Source organism: Pseudopipra pipra, chromosome 10, assembly GCF_036250125.1.
Source record: "Pseudopipra pipra isolate bDixPip1 chromosome 10, bDixPip1.hap1, whole genome shotgun sequence".
Classification (NCBI taxonomy): Eukaryota; Metazoa; Chordata; class Aves; order Passeriformes; family Pipridae; genus Pseudopipra; species Pseudopipra pipra.
The window spans coordinates 15499324-15516416 of record NC_087558.1 but is presented as its reverse complement, the minus strand read 5'-3'; the positions used below and the strand labels follow the sequence as shown (position 1 = coordinate 15516416).

General features: G+C 34.3%; 1 protein-coding gene across 3 annotated transcripts in view; it reads left to right on the top strand.

The window, feature by feature from the left end:
- Nucleotides 1-13515, top strand: part of RASA2 (RAS p21 protein activator 2) — a 46497-nt gene extending 32982 nt beyond the window's left edge. For 2 of the 3 annotated variants that reach the window (XM_064666428.1, XM_064666429.1), the window contains 14 exons: nucleotides 5-153; nucleotides 1439-1553; nucleotides 2007-2081; nucleotides 2803-2926; nucleotides 4288-4394; nucleotides 5609-5695; nucleotides 5783-5860; nucleotides 6307-6380; nucleotides 7605-7711; nucleotides 7991-8073; nucleotides 8945-9153; nucleotides 9553-9656; nucleotides 10058-10247; nucleotides 11105-13515. In XM_064666428.1, the coding sequence (XP_064522498.1) occupies nucleotides 5-153; nucleotides 1439-1553; nucleotides 2007-2081; nucleotides 2803-2926; nucleotides 4288-4394; nucleotides 5609-5695; nucleotides 5783-5860; nucleotides 6307-6380; nucleotides 7605-7711; nucleotides 7991-8073; nucleotides 8945-9153; nucleotides 9553-9656; nucleotides 10058-10247; nucleotides 11105-11135 (1533 nt within the window). In that variant the 3' untranslated portion in view covers nucleotides 11136-13515. The remainder of the gene's footprint in view (nucleotides 1-4; nucleotides 154-1438; nucleotides 1554-2006; nucleotides 2082-2802; nucleotides 2927-4287; nucleotides 4395-5608; nucleotides 5696-5782; nucleotides 5861-6306; nucleotides 6381-7604; nucleotides 7712-7990; nucleotides 8074-8944; nucleotides 9154-9552; nucleotides 9657-10057; nucleotides 10248-11104) is intronic. The other variant, XM_064666430.1, reaches the window with a different exon arrangement.
- Nucleotides 13516-17093: the final 3578 nt, after the last annotated feature.

The following is a 17093-nucleotide window of genomic DNA, read 5'->3' as shown; positions in this document are numbered from 1 at the left end:
ACAGCCCATTTCTGCATCTGCTGCCTACATCCTGAGTGAAGTTTGTCGAGACAAGTACGATGCTGTTCTGCCCCTTGTACGACTGTTGCTACACCACCATAAGCTGGTTCCATTTGTTGCTGCAGTGGCAGAACTGGATCTGAAGGACACCCAGTATGTATTTCATGTTTATTGATTTCATGCCTTCTAAAATTTTTCTTCAAAGGGCTTCATGACACAACATGAATAAGTAAGCGTGTTGATTTGTTTCTCTCACTATGTAAAACTGACTAAACACATCCGTCTTTTAATGCTACTTTATAAAAACATCCATTAAAATCACTTTGAAGTTGGGAGTCAGACTTAATGGTTGTGTGCAATTCGGTAAAATTTTGTCTAAGAGCATATAGTTTTTATTTTAAAATGGCTTAATTTAACCACTCTTCAAATTTTACTGGCCGTTGGATTGGAACTTACAAACTTAGATGGAACTAATTAAATGGAACATTTTTTATATTGCTAAGAATCTTTCCTGTTTCCTTTTATATGTGACTTCAATGAGGGCTACTGTTTTTCTGCAAAAATTCCTTGTAATTAAGAACATGTCCTGTGTGCCTTGAAAGTAGCAAGCACAGGAGTTTTTCCAAGTAGTGGTGTATGGGCTGTGAATTTGCAGTTCTGTGGTTAGGGGAGAAATGAAGAAGACCTCAGTAGTAGCCACTGAGGTGCCAGGTAATGGCCAGGTGTGGAAGGGATTCTGTCAGCACAGGACAGTTCATTTCAAGGCTGGCTTACTCTTGATTTAAATAAGGTGAGACAGCTTAACTCTGTAGAAGGAAGTGACTCACAGAAAATAATTTTCTAAACTGCATTTTAGTACACACATTCCATTGTAACTGAACTGTAACAAAGAAAGCTTCAACTAAATCCCTCAGATTAGAAAGATACACTTTGCACAGCTGGCTCACCGTTTTCTTCAACAGCTGTAATGAGTAAAAAGCATAACTCTGGATTAAATATGTTTTGGTTTAAGTGTCTGAGTTTATTGGTGTAGTGGAGCAGTGTTGTATCTCTAAGATTTTTTTTTTTTTTCACCATGACTGCTGGAGGAGGAATTGTGTATTAGTGAGGTACAACTTTGATTATTTTGGAGTTTTGTCTGATTGTACTTGCTCACATTCCAAACTGCACTGTGACTTCCATTGTCTGAAACGTCAGGATTTTTCTTATGGTTTTATTTACCTTTCTGGCTTTGGTAATAGCTGTAATAACATTCTTGTTTATTCTCTTTTTGTTCCTGCCATTGCAAGCTCAGTATCTAGATTCTGGAATTTCTGACTGAAATACATAAAAAATATTTTTAAAAACATTATGTAATAGCAAGATAAAGTATTAATTGAATTTTGTAGCCGAACTTATTTTTTCCCTGCTCAAGTAAAATCAATTCTTTTCTTTACAGGGAAGCAAACACAATCTTCAGAGGCAACTCATTGGCAACTCGGTGTGTAGATGAAATGATGAAAATAGTGGGGAAGCACTACCTGAAGGTTACTTTGAAACCTGTTATTGATGAGGTAGGTTATCCTACCAAAACTTTTTTCAGGACACTCAGCCCTCAGGGGTATCCTGTGTTTTTGATAGGCATTCTGCTTAGAGCTCTGTCTAGGGTAGGAATCACTCAAGTGAGGGAATTCTGGAGGAAAATTAAATTGAGCAATAGATGGGTTAAGTTTAGGGGGAGAAGCTGCTTTTTCTTATTTATGTTCCAGATGCTTCAAAATAAACAGTCAATGACAGTTGTTCCAGCCTCCAACACATTGCAGAATTTGCCCACGTGATGCTTTATGTAATTGATCCATTAAAAAGACACAAACAAAAGTGAGGATGATCATTACATGCTGCTATGGATAGTTAGGCCCTATTTAGAGTTTTCCTAAACCTAGGACAGAATTTCATTTTAAATAGGTACATTTCTGTACTTTCTGTCTGAGAAGTTGAACTCCTGTAGTTTTGTTTGTTTGTTTCAGATCTGTGAGTCTCCTAAGCCCTGTGAGATAGATCCCATCAAATTAAAAGAAGGGGATAATGTAGAAAGTAACATGGTGAGTTTCCTCATTGATTTTTACTAATTTAAATTTTCTCAAAATCTGAAATAAAAGCATTTTAAAAGCTGCTCTTTGTGATGGAAAGTGAGTAACTTACAGTAGCAGTATAATTCTCTGATTTCAGAGTAAACATAGAAAAAGCTGTATTTTCTTATCCTTGTATAATTATGAACACAGCAAAGGAAAACTCCAGTGGAAAACAGGATGGGGTGGAGAAACTAAAGATTAGTCTTTCTTACTAATTTTGTGGGTGTTTTGATTCCTGATATTCTGTGCTCAGTGTCTAGATTATGATGTACCTAATTAGAACTGCTTCAGCATTTCTCACTGAAGTTTTGCTTGCTGCTTGCCTGTTATTAGAGGATAACATTAAAGGCAATAGTTGCTGCAACAAATTAATATTCATTTGGTATACATGGGAAGTGCTCCTTCCTTGTCAGATTACAAAACAGGTATTGATATATAGTTCTATATTGCCAGACAGTGCTTATATACTTTAATGTAAATGAATAGAACTAAATTGTCTTTTAACACTAGTAGTACCATATAAATATTATGAGACTTCTTAAATATGCACTGTACTAAAATTCAGAATTGAATAGTCAGGCAGTGTTTGGAAAAAAAAATAATTGTTATGATTGTGTTCAGGGAAAAAAAACAAACATAGAAATGTGGATGTTCATAGATTGAAAAAAAATGCCTCTTTTCATACTTGCAGGACAATCTACGCTATTATGTGGACAAAGTATTCCGTGAAATAGTGCAGTCAAGTATAAGTTGTCCTACCCTAATGTGTGATGTTTTTTATTCTTTGAGGCATCTGGCTGCCAAAAGATTTCCAAGTAAGTGTTCTCTAAAAACTTTTGAAAGTGGTGTTTAGAGTGAAACTTTATTTCTGCAGTTACCATATGGGGATTGTTAAAATTCTTGCCCTGTCCAAAGCTGTGCCCTGAACTTCTTACTCAGGCATTTGTTTTTCTGTAAGTTATAGTGAAACTTTGTGGTCAATCAGCAGGAATTTTGTATTTTCTGATACAAAAACTTAGTAGGTCAGAAACTGCAAGACAGCAGCAAATGAGAAGTCACCAACAAGAGTATGAGATAATAGAAGAAAAGCACAAGTAGTACAGGAAGTGATCTGTTTGAAAGATATGTCAAATTTGTAGGAGCTGTTCTGTTTACTGCTTCCAAAGAAGCAAGATGTGCACCTCAAAATAAATTCACTGTTTGCATCTTTACATGAACTACCATTCTATTAACTGTGACTAGCACATCCATAACTTCTCTGAAGTTAGCTTTACTACTGCTGTAGCTGTACTACTTCTGGGTAGTTTTGAGGAGGGGGATAATAAAAAAGTATTTAATAAGCTTGTAAATATGACCAATATTAGAACAGAATAGTTTTAATATAGGAATAATGTGATAGGTCTGAAATACTCTTCCACTTCAGTCAATTAAAATCTGAAATGTCATTTAATAAGGTGAAGAATATGCTTCTCATAATGTGGAACATTTCTCAGATTCATGTTTGTCACTGATACTGAAGCCAGGAATTGCTCTGGTTTAGACAGTCTTTTTAGAATAGCAAACTTCCCAGATCAGATTCAAGTGGTCATTAGAGTAAGAATGCAATCCCACTGTATTTCCCAATATACAAGTGTAAATATTCTCACAATATTAAATGAAAAATCCTCATTTACATCGTCAAAATTATATAACACTATGGTTTTATGAAGCAACTCAGAACTGGAATTAAACTTGTTCATATGTGTGGACTATTTGTCATGCAGCATTAATGTATTTGAGTTGATGTGTGAGTAGCTTTCCAAGAGTAATAAATCCAGTAAGCCCCAGTGTCTAGAGGCAACTGCTGCAGTGTTTTTTCTCTGCTCCCAGCATACAGCCATTCCTAATGAACACTGTGGATGTAAATGCTTGCAGTCATCTCATCATTCCTAGCAGTGGAGCTGATGAGCCAGTTTGTATGGGAACAGAACTTCTCAGAGAAATAAACCCTCCATTATAAGAACATTTCTGACCATGATCACCTTTCCCATTTCATGCACTTCATTGATTTTTCTCTTCTATTTTAAAATATAAATGTCTCCTCTGATGTTATCTTCTCAAGGATTTTTATGTTAACTGTCTTCATTATTTCCTGTTAAGTTTAGTGCATGTTACATTTCATGGTTTTTCTCTGCAGATGACCCTCATGTACAGTATTCTGCAGTGAGCAGCTTTGTGTTTCTCCGTTTCTTTGCTGTAGCCGTAGTCTCACCTCATACTTTTCATTTACGACCTCACCATCCCGTAAGTTTCGTGAAGCTTTGTTCTGTTTTATTCACGCCGTCAGATCTGTTGATGTGGGAAGGCCTCAGTTACTTTCAGTGGGTATGAGTGGGAAATTAGATGACTAAATATCTCTAGGTTCAGTTTTCAAAGGAAATAAGACATTTGCAGTTCTTTAAGCATCAGATTTTTCAGTCTTTCTGGGATGTTCTGAAATGATGTGGCAGAGCTGTTAATACTAAAGATGCTGTGCCTTTTTTAGAAATGTGCTTCTTGGTTAAAATAGCAACATGACTGAGGGTTCTTTAAGTTATAGGCCTCACCTGCATCAGCTCTTTCCACCAAGGAAGTTAAATATCCAGAAGTCACTTTTATGTTTATTTCTGTTTGTGTCTTAAGCAGAGGTTGTAGATAATAATAATTGGTTGGTGTATTTATTCTGGACTCCGCTAGTTGCAGTGGGTTGCCAAATTTTCCATTTTCAGTTGTCAAGTAGATACACATAACAAAAAATTTTCAAAGATAGAAATATGGAGATTAAAAAAACCTGTATTTTTCTCATGAAATAACAGAACATATATGAAATCTGCTTCCAAGGTTATCTTTATTAGCTTATTTCATTTACTTAATGTGTGTTGTGCTTTCCAAAGAAAAAATACATACTTACTCAAATTAATTCCTTTGATTATTCAGTTTGTTGAGTAAAAAAAAAATTGAAGGATTTTAGCACTTGAGAGTTAAATATTTGAAAGGGAACAGCAGGGCTGCATTTGGGGGCTTTTTGTATAATCCTGTACTAAAATGCAAGCAGTGAGGTAGCAAACAAATTAAGTAAAAGCCTTAAAGACAGTATTTCAGATTCATTTTGTATTATGAAAATTTATACCATTTGTCAAGCAATGGTTCATTATGTTTATTATTCAGGAGTTTGTTAGATATGTAGTAATGATTACAGGATTTGAGGGGTTTAGATATTTTATAGGTAAAAATATTTTTCCAAGTACTGATATTGAATTCTAGTGATAGTGAGTAAAATATTAAGCACTGTGCAGTAGTTTATAAACTATATAATACTTCATATGCATTTTTTCTCTTGGGGCAAAGGAAAGGAATGAAAATTGTCAGATTTACTACATTGTGTAATATAGTAATTTTTGTGACATTTTAATTTTCAAATCAGTTTTACCTGAAATTGTGAAAAAATGTGACTTCTGAATTTTGTTTCTTTGTTTTAGGATGCACAGACTTCTAGAACATTAACTCTTATATCAAAAGCCATCCAGACTTTAGGGAGTTGGGGAAGTTTGACCAAAAGCAAACTTGTAAGGCTGCTAAAATTCTTTCTTATTTAATAGACATGATGAACATTCTGTGAAAGTTTATTTATGTCAATATACGTTTTCTTTCAGTCAAGTTTCAAGGAGACGTTTATGTGTGAGTTTTTCAAAACATTTCAAGAAGAAAAATTTACTGAATCTGTTAAAAAGGTACCTTTCAACTATATGTTTTTTCATGGTGTATTTGATCAGTCTTCATTATTAGAAGGTTGTGTTATTGTTCAGTTTTCTACTAGACAGCAAAAGAAAAGTCGTGGTCCATTTCAGACTTAAAAACCCCCAAAAAACAACACAGCAAAGTCAACACAGTCAAAGTTTTATACTTAGCAAACTAAGCTAATTTAGTTTAAAAAATAAAGTAGACTTTTTTTGAGACAGACTTTATTGAATCTGCTGTTCAGGAACTAATTAAAGAAAGCTTGTGTGGCTTATGGGCATCCCTTGTTGCCTTGTTCCAGTCCCTGCAGTCTGTTTTCATCTGTTGCATAAAGTAATTGCTCTGTTCAGGGAGAAACTGTTCATGTATATTTTCAAAACAGCTTTTGTTTTTAATGTGTTTCTGAATAGTATATATTCCCTGTACTTTTTTCCTTAAGTTCCTAGATGATGTTTCCTCTACTGAAAGTAAAGAGCCCAGTGGTCTGAGCGAGCCAGTGCATCTAAAGGAAGGGTAAATACATCTTGAATCTGTACCGTGTAACAGAATTGACTTTACTGTTTCTTCATTAATACCAATGTCAGATTAAAGCTTATTAAAATGTTTGATAGAGTGCAGAATTTCTGATATCTGTAATTTAAGATAATTCTTTATTAGTTTGCAGAATTAGTTTAAAAGAACAGCTGTAAACTTTACTAACACATCTTTTAAATGCTTTCGGGGGGAAAAGTAATTAAAAGCAGCTTAAAACCTATTAAAAACTGACTGCATTACTGTCACATTCCAGCATGTGCTCTGTGATGGTTTATTGAGGATTGTGAAAGTGTATTTTAGAAGAATGTATTAATTTAGAATTACTCTACATGCTGTTTAAGCCCAGCCAGCTACATTTAAAGTAGGAGAAAAAATTACTCTGTAATTGAAATACTTAATTTTTATAACAGCATTCTATCACTTACTATTGAGGTGAAAGTAAGTCATCCTAAGAAATAAACTGTCGTTTTCTTGGTGTTGATCAAGAATAGCTGATAAATTATTCAAACAACATTCATGGGGAAAAAATAATTTATTTGAGAAGTAGATTTATAGGAAGTAAAGATTCTTCTGTCAAACAGGCATCCAAATTTCAAACAAGAAAGAAGTGTGTCTCTTTTTAAGATACTGGATAGAAATGAAGGAGGAAATTCAAGTGAATCAACACTCAGTTATGGTGTTATAAATTGATGGCTGTTGCTCAAAACCAAAAAATTAGTTAGCAGTGAGTACACTTAAAGTGCACTGAATGCAGCTTGTATCTGCCCTTGCTATTGAGTCATGTTCAGTGTCATTTAATTTTTATTCAGTTTCTGATCCAGGTAAGGCCAAGTACAATCATATGAAGAAAGTGGCAGGAAGGAGAGGATCTTTTAGTTGGATACACCTTACTCCCTTTTGGAAAATTTGGAATTCTGGATCTGAATGAGTAAATATCCCCTCCAGATTTACTGCTACAAACACAAGTCTCAATTGTGTATTCTTCAGACTCCTTTCCGGGAGTTTTTGGAACCCTCTACACGATCACCATGTTGGGAGGTGATCTTGAGGATCTGTTTTGAACAACCAGAAGATTTTTTTTTTTTTAATGCATAATGAAGTAGATCTTTATGTTGCTGAACAGTAATGTGTTGTCTCAATAAATGGTTTTGAAAGCTCTTCAGAAGAGTAATGATTGCATTTCATTTAATTGTATCTTTACAGAGAAATGTACAAAAGAGCTCAGGGAAGGACTCGGATTGGTAAAAAGAATTTCAAGAAGCGGTGGTTCTGTTTAACAAGCAGAGAATTCACATACCACAAACAGCAAGGTAATTTATTTTACTAATAGTTTTATTTTTCAGTGTTTTCTAAGTGTGTGCATCTAATTTGTGCTTTTAAAAAGGCATCATCTTCTTCTTTTCCTAAAATACCTATGATGTATTTTAGTTACCTTTGCCTTGATTAATAAATGCTTCTCTCTGGTTCATGTCTATTTTCTCAATAATAAAAATGCATATTTTGAGAGCTTGAACTGCAATGTCAGTGCACTGAGGTTCTAAAACAGTTCTTACACATTGCTTCACTCCTCTGTTTACAATTTTTTACAGATAAAGAACCAATTTTCACTATTCCAATCAAAAACATCCTTGCAGTGGAGAAACTTGATGAGAGCTCCTTCAACAAGAAAAATGTGGGTCAAAAGATAGTTTATATGTAATTCTTGATGTGTTCCTTAAATAAACAAAGATTATAATTACTTTATAGGGGTAATGAAACCCCATTACCAAACATTTCAGCAAAAAGTCTTTTTAATGGATCAAGAATAAGAAGCTGTGTGCAGTATCTCCAAGTACTCTGAACATTGTTAACCTGGAAATATGGAAATCTGCACCAGCTTTTCTGACTGATTCTGACTTCTGTCCTACTTCCCAAATTTCTGGAATGAAGGTTAAAACTACATGACCTTATTACATTACTTTTAATTACATTATGTTCTACTAGATATGTATGTATTCCTTTCAATGAGAACTTCCTTCAGTACCTTCATCAGCTCACACAGTTGTCTGTGCTCACAGCCCCATTCTGGTCCTGTAACATATCAGTTATTTCTATTATTTTAATCCAGAATTCTGAGACAGTGATAAAAGTTGATAAAAGTACAGCTAAGGCTGAGAATGGCTTAAAAGGAGAGACTTCTGGGAGTCTTCTGTTGCTCTCAGGATAGGAAGGATGAAAGTCATGCTTCATGAAGTCTGGGGTCACACTTAAAGACACGTAACTGAAGAGGGCAGAAAATGCATCATGTTCTAATTCTTTTAGGAATTCTTGTTTGGATGAGGAGGTGGTGTAGATGGAACACAGGGAACTGTTTGGGTGGGGTTTTTCTCCTAAGTAGGTCTGTGTATTTGAAAGAGGTGAAATGTCTGTCAGTTCTCCCTTGTCTCGCTTTCTGTCTCAATTTGACGTTGAATTGCCTGAGCTCTGAAATCTCTTTGAACATGTTCAGAGTTGCTCAGTAAGCGGATGTTTTCACTGAGCAGGATAATGTGTTTCTTCTACAGATGTTTCAGGTCCTTCATGGAGAAAAGCCACTCTATATCCAAGCAAATAACTGTGTGGAAGCAAGTGAGTGGATAGAGGCTCTTTGCCGGGTAACAAGGTGCAACCAGAAGAGGCTGAGCTTCTACCACCCATCTGCCTTCCTGAACGGGAACTGGCTCTGCTGCAAGGCCACGATAGAGAACAGCGTGGGCTGCGCTCGCTGCACCGCGTGAGTTGCTCCTTGTTTTATGCAGTCACTTTTTCAGTTGAACCTCACATTTTTTAAAACAGTGTGTTTAAGAAAATCAGCTAAATAACCTTGGATGTAGATTCTGATAAATCATTTGTGTTTTGTAGGTATGTCAGAAAAATGAATAACATCTTATGTAATGCTTTAATGCCTTTCTGTCAGCTGCTGATTTCTGAAAACAAAAAAATGCTTTGATCTTTTTTTAAAAATAAATTTATCCTTAACTGGATAGGTTGCATAAATTACAGACTATGTTTTGTGAACCTGTGTGTGAGTGATAAGTGTATTAAAAGTCTGTGTATATTGAAAAAGAATCAGTTTTTACTTGCTTTCAAGAATTACTTATCTTGACTACCTGTCTCTTTGTTCACCTTTTAGAGATGTTCCTGCTGATACACAAATTGAGATTGATGGAGACAGAGAGACAGAAAGAATTTACTCACTCTTCACTATCAACAGATCTAAACTACAGAAGCTGGAAGGTACTCAAATGATAATTCAGAAGAATTATACTGATATTATTCAGCTCTAATTCTTTAGGCCTATAACATCATTTTGTCTTAATAATTTACCTGAAAATAACAGAAGAGCAGGAGATTGTATTCCTGTCTTCTCAGTGCATTGGTGTCTGACGTTCTTCTGTCATTCCTTTACAGTAGATATGAGCTGTGCACATTGTTTAATTGAATTTCCATATATGTAACACCTAGCAGAGAATAACCCAGAGAACTGGAAATACACGTAGTCGATACTGTCTCCTGCTTTTGTCTTCTTCCATTTTATGTATAAGCCAGAGTAACTTGCAATTACCATTTATGTAAGAGTTAAATGTGTTTGTTAATTGTTGCAATTCTGATTGGGATGATTGTGGTCGTTTTTCCAGAGGCTTGTGGAAGTATCGCGGTCTATCAGGGCCCACGGAAGGAGCCAGATGATTATTCAAACTTCACCATCGAAGACTCTGTAGCAACTTTTCATACACTGAAGCAGATAATAGATGTAGTAGAAAAGCTGAATGAATCACATGAAAAATACCAAAAGAAGAGATCATCTAGTGCTAAATATGGTAGTGAGTAAGTATCTCCTGTGATTTTGACGTAGATAAATGTGTATTTTGGAAAAAAAAAATCACAGAACAAGGCTAGGCTTGTTGAGGTAGAGATAATGAAGATAGAGTTAGACAACACAGACATGGAGAAAATAAGGTACATCATTTGTAGTAGTGCAGCTTTTTACCAGTTAGAAGATACAAGTTCTGGTCTGGCATTCATCTGTGTTCCTGTTGAGATTCCTCTAAGTAGGTGCAATGACTGTTTCCTTGCAACTTAACACCTGAAATGCACCCAAAATTTATCTGTAACTATATTCCTACCTTTTAATTTTTTTTTTTCCAAAATTTTGCATAAGAAATAATTGAAATATCAAGTTGTATGAAACTGTAAAAATTACCCTGCAGAAACATCTCTTTCAGGCAGTAGGTTTACTGTTTGTATTTCACTTACCATATTCAATGATAAACACTATTTCTGGTGAAGTTAAAAAAAACCCCATTTGTTCTTTGGAGTACTTTGTTGTTCCAGAGCACATTCTTTAATTCTCTTCAGTCCTGGCTTATGCCTATGGAACAGCGTAGCAAGTTTTCAGATTTCTTCTTTGCATCAGTAAGGATTGATGCACCAGGCAAAACAATAAAAAAAACAAAGCTCAAACCCCAGTCTGGTTTGTTTAGGTTAGTATTTGACCCAAGTTGTTTGGAAAATTTGATTTTGATTTGGAGGTCTCATGTGAAAGTAAATGAGGTTTTTGCAAATCATGGAATTTCACAATTAATTGTAGAATTTTTTTTAATACATTAAAATTGTATGATGAGAACTAGAAAGAAAATGTTAACCTTAAAAATATTTACATATAATATTTTATTTTTTTGCAGAGAAAATCCAATTGTTGGAAAAGTTTCCTAACCAAAACAAGCTGTGGCACACTTGGATGAAAAAAAAAGAAACTGGAAATGTTCTAGAGCGTTTTGGGGTTTTGTTTCATTTTTTTTGTTTGTTTTTTTGAATTCATTATAAGCATTTTTGCAAAGTATTTAAGATTGAACGTAAATGCTTGTTGTGTTGACAATCTATTTAATATTTAATAGAAAAATATCTTCTTGGAAATCTGGTCTTTAAGGTTTATTCTCATTTTGCTGAAGAACTTGAAGTTCCAGGTTCTTTGAGTAACAGGTGTGAATAAATCTAAATGTTGTTTTGCCATTGTTGTCTTATTGGAAAGAACTTTCTAAACAAATAAGCTTTTTAATGGAAGAAAATCCACACTGCATTTGTTGGTTGGATTACATCTCTCAATACATACACTGCAAACTTGCATGAGTTTACCATGAGTGCCTGCCCTGCTGATACGGATCTTGAAATAGAAATCCCAGGATCCCATGCCATGGAAAAGATCGGAAGCTTCACACTCGATACATTTGAATTTTTTTTTTTTCCTTGTATTAGGTGTTGTCAGGACTTGATTTATCTACAGGTGAAGTTTTACAAAATCTTGCAGTATATGCTGTAAATAATCTGGACAGCAGATACCAGTGTTAGTTATGTTATTAAATACTAAAGAAGAAATCAGGGAACTTAAGTTGTAACTCTTGTTTACATTTGGGGTGAGTAATATATGGAGTGACATTAGACCACTATCTATTTTCTTTAGCATTTTTAAGGTACATATTTTTTCTTAATCTAAAAAGAAATGCAGGGTAGTAACATTCTTTTTAAATAGGTTTGCTTACAGATAGAAAAATTTAAATGTGAACAGATTGTGGTTAAGTACTGATCAATTAACATCATCCTGTGTATGATTATATTTCTTGTTTTTATAAAAAGTAATAACTACGTCCAGCTCAACTTTTGACTACAAATCTAATAAATAATCTCTATTATAATCACTCAAAGCACTTTAGATATCTGGACTACCCCAGATTATTTTTAGATACTTTGTAGTATCTGCTTGTTATGATCAGTTGAATGATCAACATTGTTTTGTCTTTAAGCAATGCTTCAGTGAATATTTTTGTATCTTTAGTTATGTGGATTTGTATTTGCCACTTAACACAATTTTAAACTGGCATTCCTGACTTTAGTAAGATTAATTTTTGCTTACTTCATCTGAAAAGTTAGGTTTATGCTGAGAAAACATATATGTATATAGCCAGGAAGAAGCAAAGGTATTACTGTGGCAACTTTGCTTCATCAGTATTAAATACAATGGTACTCCTTGGAATATTATTTTTAATAAAAGTTATTTGTGGTACTTTTATTTTTTGAGTATTTTCTGTGGGGTCTTTTGTTGTTTTGCTGGGGTTTTTTTTTTAGTTTTTGGTTTTGCTTTGTTTTTCCAATCATGATTTGGCCAGATTAATTAGAAATGTACCTTAGAATAGAAATCCACAATGCTTGAAACAGTAAGGTGTTTAAACTACCATACATTTATTATACTGTTGTAGGGAGGCTTTCTATAATAGAAGCAAGGTGGCAAGACAGGATTGAAATCTCTTTTGAAATGAATGTAACCTGTTAGAATGACTATTTGGTTTAATAGCAAACTATTTTAGAATATCCAGGATTCAGTAGTAGTGTCTGCAACATCACAATCATTTAATCACCTAAGCTGTTTTTGCCTTTTCCTTTTTTACAGATTTGATGTGTTTGAAGGGACTTTTATTTGCCAACTGTTAAAATTGGGGGAGAATACAGTAAGGCCAAGAAATGTGTTTTGCCAAGATAAAGGTAAAGATTAATTGCCATTAATCAAAAGCTGCCATTAAACAAAGTTGAATGTGGTTGAGTGTCAAAGTTAGGTTTTGTCATATATGGATTAACCCTGTGGCAAATTGTCTGCTCCTTGGAGCCATTTCCTGTTGTTTTCCAAGTCAAATTTGAAAATGAAAAATTGAGTTGTATACTCTTGCAACATTGTTGGGTTTTTTTAATATGCACTTTTTTTTTCTTTGGTACTGGAATATTGAAATAAAAAACAGAGGCCATTGAATATTTGTGAACATTAGGATTTGATTTCTCGTAATGTTTTAAAATTCAGTAGATGTTCTAGAATTTAATTAGGTACAAGTAGGATTATTAATAATAAAAGTTGCCTTTGTTTTGATTAGTCTAGAAAGGTGATGTTATTCAGTAATCTGTTCTGTTAGGATTGTAAAAGTTTTAATTTTTATTATGATGATGTATTGTTGAATGTATTTTTATTTAAATTTTATTTTCATATCAAGACATTAAAATGTTTTGTAACATTGCTTGAGAATAACTCAGAAATAAATGACAACAAACCTGAGATGCTGTGTGTTTATTGTGAGCCCTAGCTGTTCAAAATGTTAGCATTTACCTGGAGACTGAATAAATAGGGGGTTATGTACAAGACTTGGATATAAAGAGAAACCTCGTTGACGAGGGGGAAATAAAAACCACCAAAATTAACGTGAGGGGAGAGCACTGTTGTGTTCTAAGATGAGTGGCTGGAGAGAGAAGTGCTGGTTCACCATGTGGTGTAACAGCATGCATAGAAGTCTTGGTGCTTTGGCAGTTTAAGAAGTTTGCAGTGATTAGTCTGATGTGTTGAGGGATACCTGCTACTGAGTTCTTAGTGTTACATGACTAATTTTTTTTTCCTGCTTGCTGATTTGTCTTTATCTCCATTGGCTAGTCTGGGTAGCAATATATTTCTGTGATTTCTTCTCACAGTCTCCCAATGAGGCCCTCCCAGTGTAAAATTAAGCAGTTTATTCCACAAATGCTGTTATGTTTCCCTAATTCCTATTGTGGTTTCTTTTGTATTTCTGCACACCAGCTTCATGCTTCTGTTTCACAGAAAGTGTACATTCCAACGTTGAAGTCTCTTTTCCTTTTTGGCAATTGCATCTGGCAGCTTCAGTAAAACCTTAAAACTACTCCAGGTGGGTTTGTCACAGGTGCTGATACAGTTGTGTTTCCTGTGCTCTCCTCCTCTATTGCAGCCCCACTGTCCTGCCCAAGTCTCAGCTCTAACCACAGCAGTAGTTATAGTGCTGGCCATTCATAGTCCTGTGTAGCATATTATTGGTAAAGTGGCACAGAGAGAGACACAGATCATCTAGAGTTTAACAAATAGTTTTGGCAGAGAACTATGCTTAAATTATTTTCTTTGGCAGATAAATGGACACAGTCCTTCAGTGTTTTGATATATGTTAGTCTATTGACAGAACAAACAGTAAGTGGGATAATACAGTCCAGCACATGCATTAGTTGGCCAAGATACACACATACTTACATAACTGTTCTTTGCATTATCATAAAACTGACATTGTCATAACAGTTTTGTTTTTAATAAAAATAATTTTGAATTCTATGTTTTGGAGTAAACAAACTGGGAAAAGAAAAACAAAAAACAACAAAAATTTCAAAAAGTTGTAAGAGGAAAGAAGGAAGAAAAAAAGAACAAAATGAGGTTGTTTCTAGACATCTTCATTCTCAAAAGATTCATGAAAATCTATGAAAGGCATTGTACATGCTTTCAAACCACTGTCTGTGCAATATTCAGCATTTAGAAAGGTGTATAGAGAATGAAAATGTTCTTACAAGATGAAGATGCGTCTTTGTATTCATTTTAAATGGGAGTAGGGGTATGAAAAGAACACTGTTATGGCACTTGTGTAAGTTGGGTGTCAAACACTTGGAGCTTTGAGTATTTTTTGACATAGAGACAATCAGAACCCAGAATCAGTCCTTGATGAATTACACTGGATTCTTCCTGTGAAATTATTACAGTAAATTAATTGATTATAGATTGTGTAATAGAAAACAATATTTCGGGTTTGGATACCTACTGTTACAAATGTCTCCATTCACAAGTTGTTTTTTTTCCCCATTCTACAGCACAGAATTGGCTGAGCAGCTTTAAATCTTGATGCTGAACAATCACTTGATGGGCTGAAAGGAACTTGGTTCAAGTTCTCATATTTAGATACTCTATTTGGAATGTTTTCAGTTATGTGTGAATGAGATGAGAAAATGCCCAGTCTGAAATAATGTTTTTTTATTTACAGTAAGGACAGTGACTACATAGAGAAAACTCACTGAAAAAGCTGTCATGGTTTGTGCCACTTTCCTGTTGCAACCTCCTTAGTGTCATGTGTGGCTGTAGGTAACAGGTGAATTCCAGAACTATGTCTCCAAATGGCTTGAAAATTTTTATACAGCTGTTTAGGTGATCAAATAGCCAAGAAAATAATTATTAGTTGGGAAACTATCATTTCTATAAAGCAGTATGCAGAGTTAAAGGTACCTGTATCATATTTGCTCTACTTTCACTGCTAATCTAAGTATGGTTTATATTTGAATTTGCACATGTGACATTTTGACAGCATCCAAACATAATTTTAACCTGTGTCATAGTTTGCTTTTAAAACTGAAAAGATTTGCATTTTTTTGCTAAAAAAATTTGAGATGACAAGACAAATTGTGTAAATTAAAAAAAAAAAACAAAAAAAACAAAAACCCTCAGGCTTTTTTTTTTCTTTAGAAAAAATGGCAGTTGACATTTTACATAGCAGAAGTTAAACGTGCTTAAGTCTCAGTTGTTTGTTTGTTTGTTTTTACTTTAGGAACATATACATTCAAATTTTAAGTGTTCATGCAAAAGGGATAAAAATACAATGTACTGTTAAAGGAAAATTATGTATACATTTTCTTTTCAAGTTTTACAAAAACAGTTTTAAATTTAAACTTTTCTGTATTACACCTAGTCCCAGTAATTCAAATTCAGGAGTGCCACAAGGGTTTAAAAAAATAGAAAAGAGTGATGAGTTAAAATAATGGAGTTAGTAAAGGGAATTGAACAGCATGGATTGAGAGAAGTCTGAATCAGCTGAGGTAAGAGCAAAAGATTGTTGAATAATGTTCAAGGAAATTATGGGTTTTTCTGAATTGATAGTTGATTAATGTAGAAATATGAAATCTTGAAGATCAATATAATTTTTATTTTTTACTTTATTACCAAAGGCCAGATTTTTGTTGCCAAGGTGCACGAAATGGAAGCCACTGCCAAGGTGTGTGGCTTACTCTGTTAACTGTCTTTGGAAATGTGTCAGGAGTTGGAATTCCAGGAAGATGTGGTCATTTCCCCTTAGTCAAGGCAGTCCAGGCCATTGAGATGAAGCTGTGATTAACTTGCACTACAACTGCTCATAATACTCTCTGTATGCAGAGAACATCCTTCATGAGGAATGTCAATTTGACATCTGCTAGATGTCCTGTTGAAACATAAAAAATGCTTTAAAACTATATAAGTGCACTCAGTCTTGCAGAAAATCTTCCTTGGCTTAAAAATGTGTGATTACATATGAAATGGATTGATTTCTATCCACACTTTGTATTACTCCACAGCACTTGCAAAGCTGGCTGGATGCACCGTGTACTCCTTTTCTATGCAATAGTTCCTTGTGAGATCGATTCATTCTCAGTAACTTGGACGCTGCCACACCAGACAAGCAGGAAATTATTTTACGTTTAGAGCATCAAACCAATGTGAGTTTTAACACTGATTATGTTCAGCGTCACTGAAGGTAGGAATGGTTACAATTTGGAGGTTTTAGTGTTCTGCAAATAAAGATTCTCTAGCTCCTCAGTGTAAAGGAAATTGGGGCTTGATTACAGATCGTGACATTCATGTTATCCAAAATTGGCTTTTTCTCAAATGAATTTCAAAATTTACCTATGTATTTACATATTACATACTACTTTATTGTTATCATCGAAGAGCTGATTTACAGATTTCTGTTACAAGCAGAACAACATATTTGGATGGAATTAGATTTTGAATGGTAAAAGGAGATTAAGAAATGCATCTTCTGTCTCTGCCCTTCCTTTCCTTTAAAA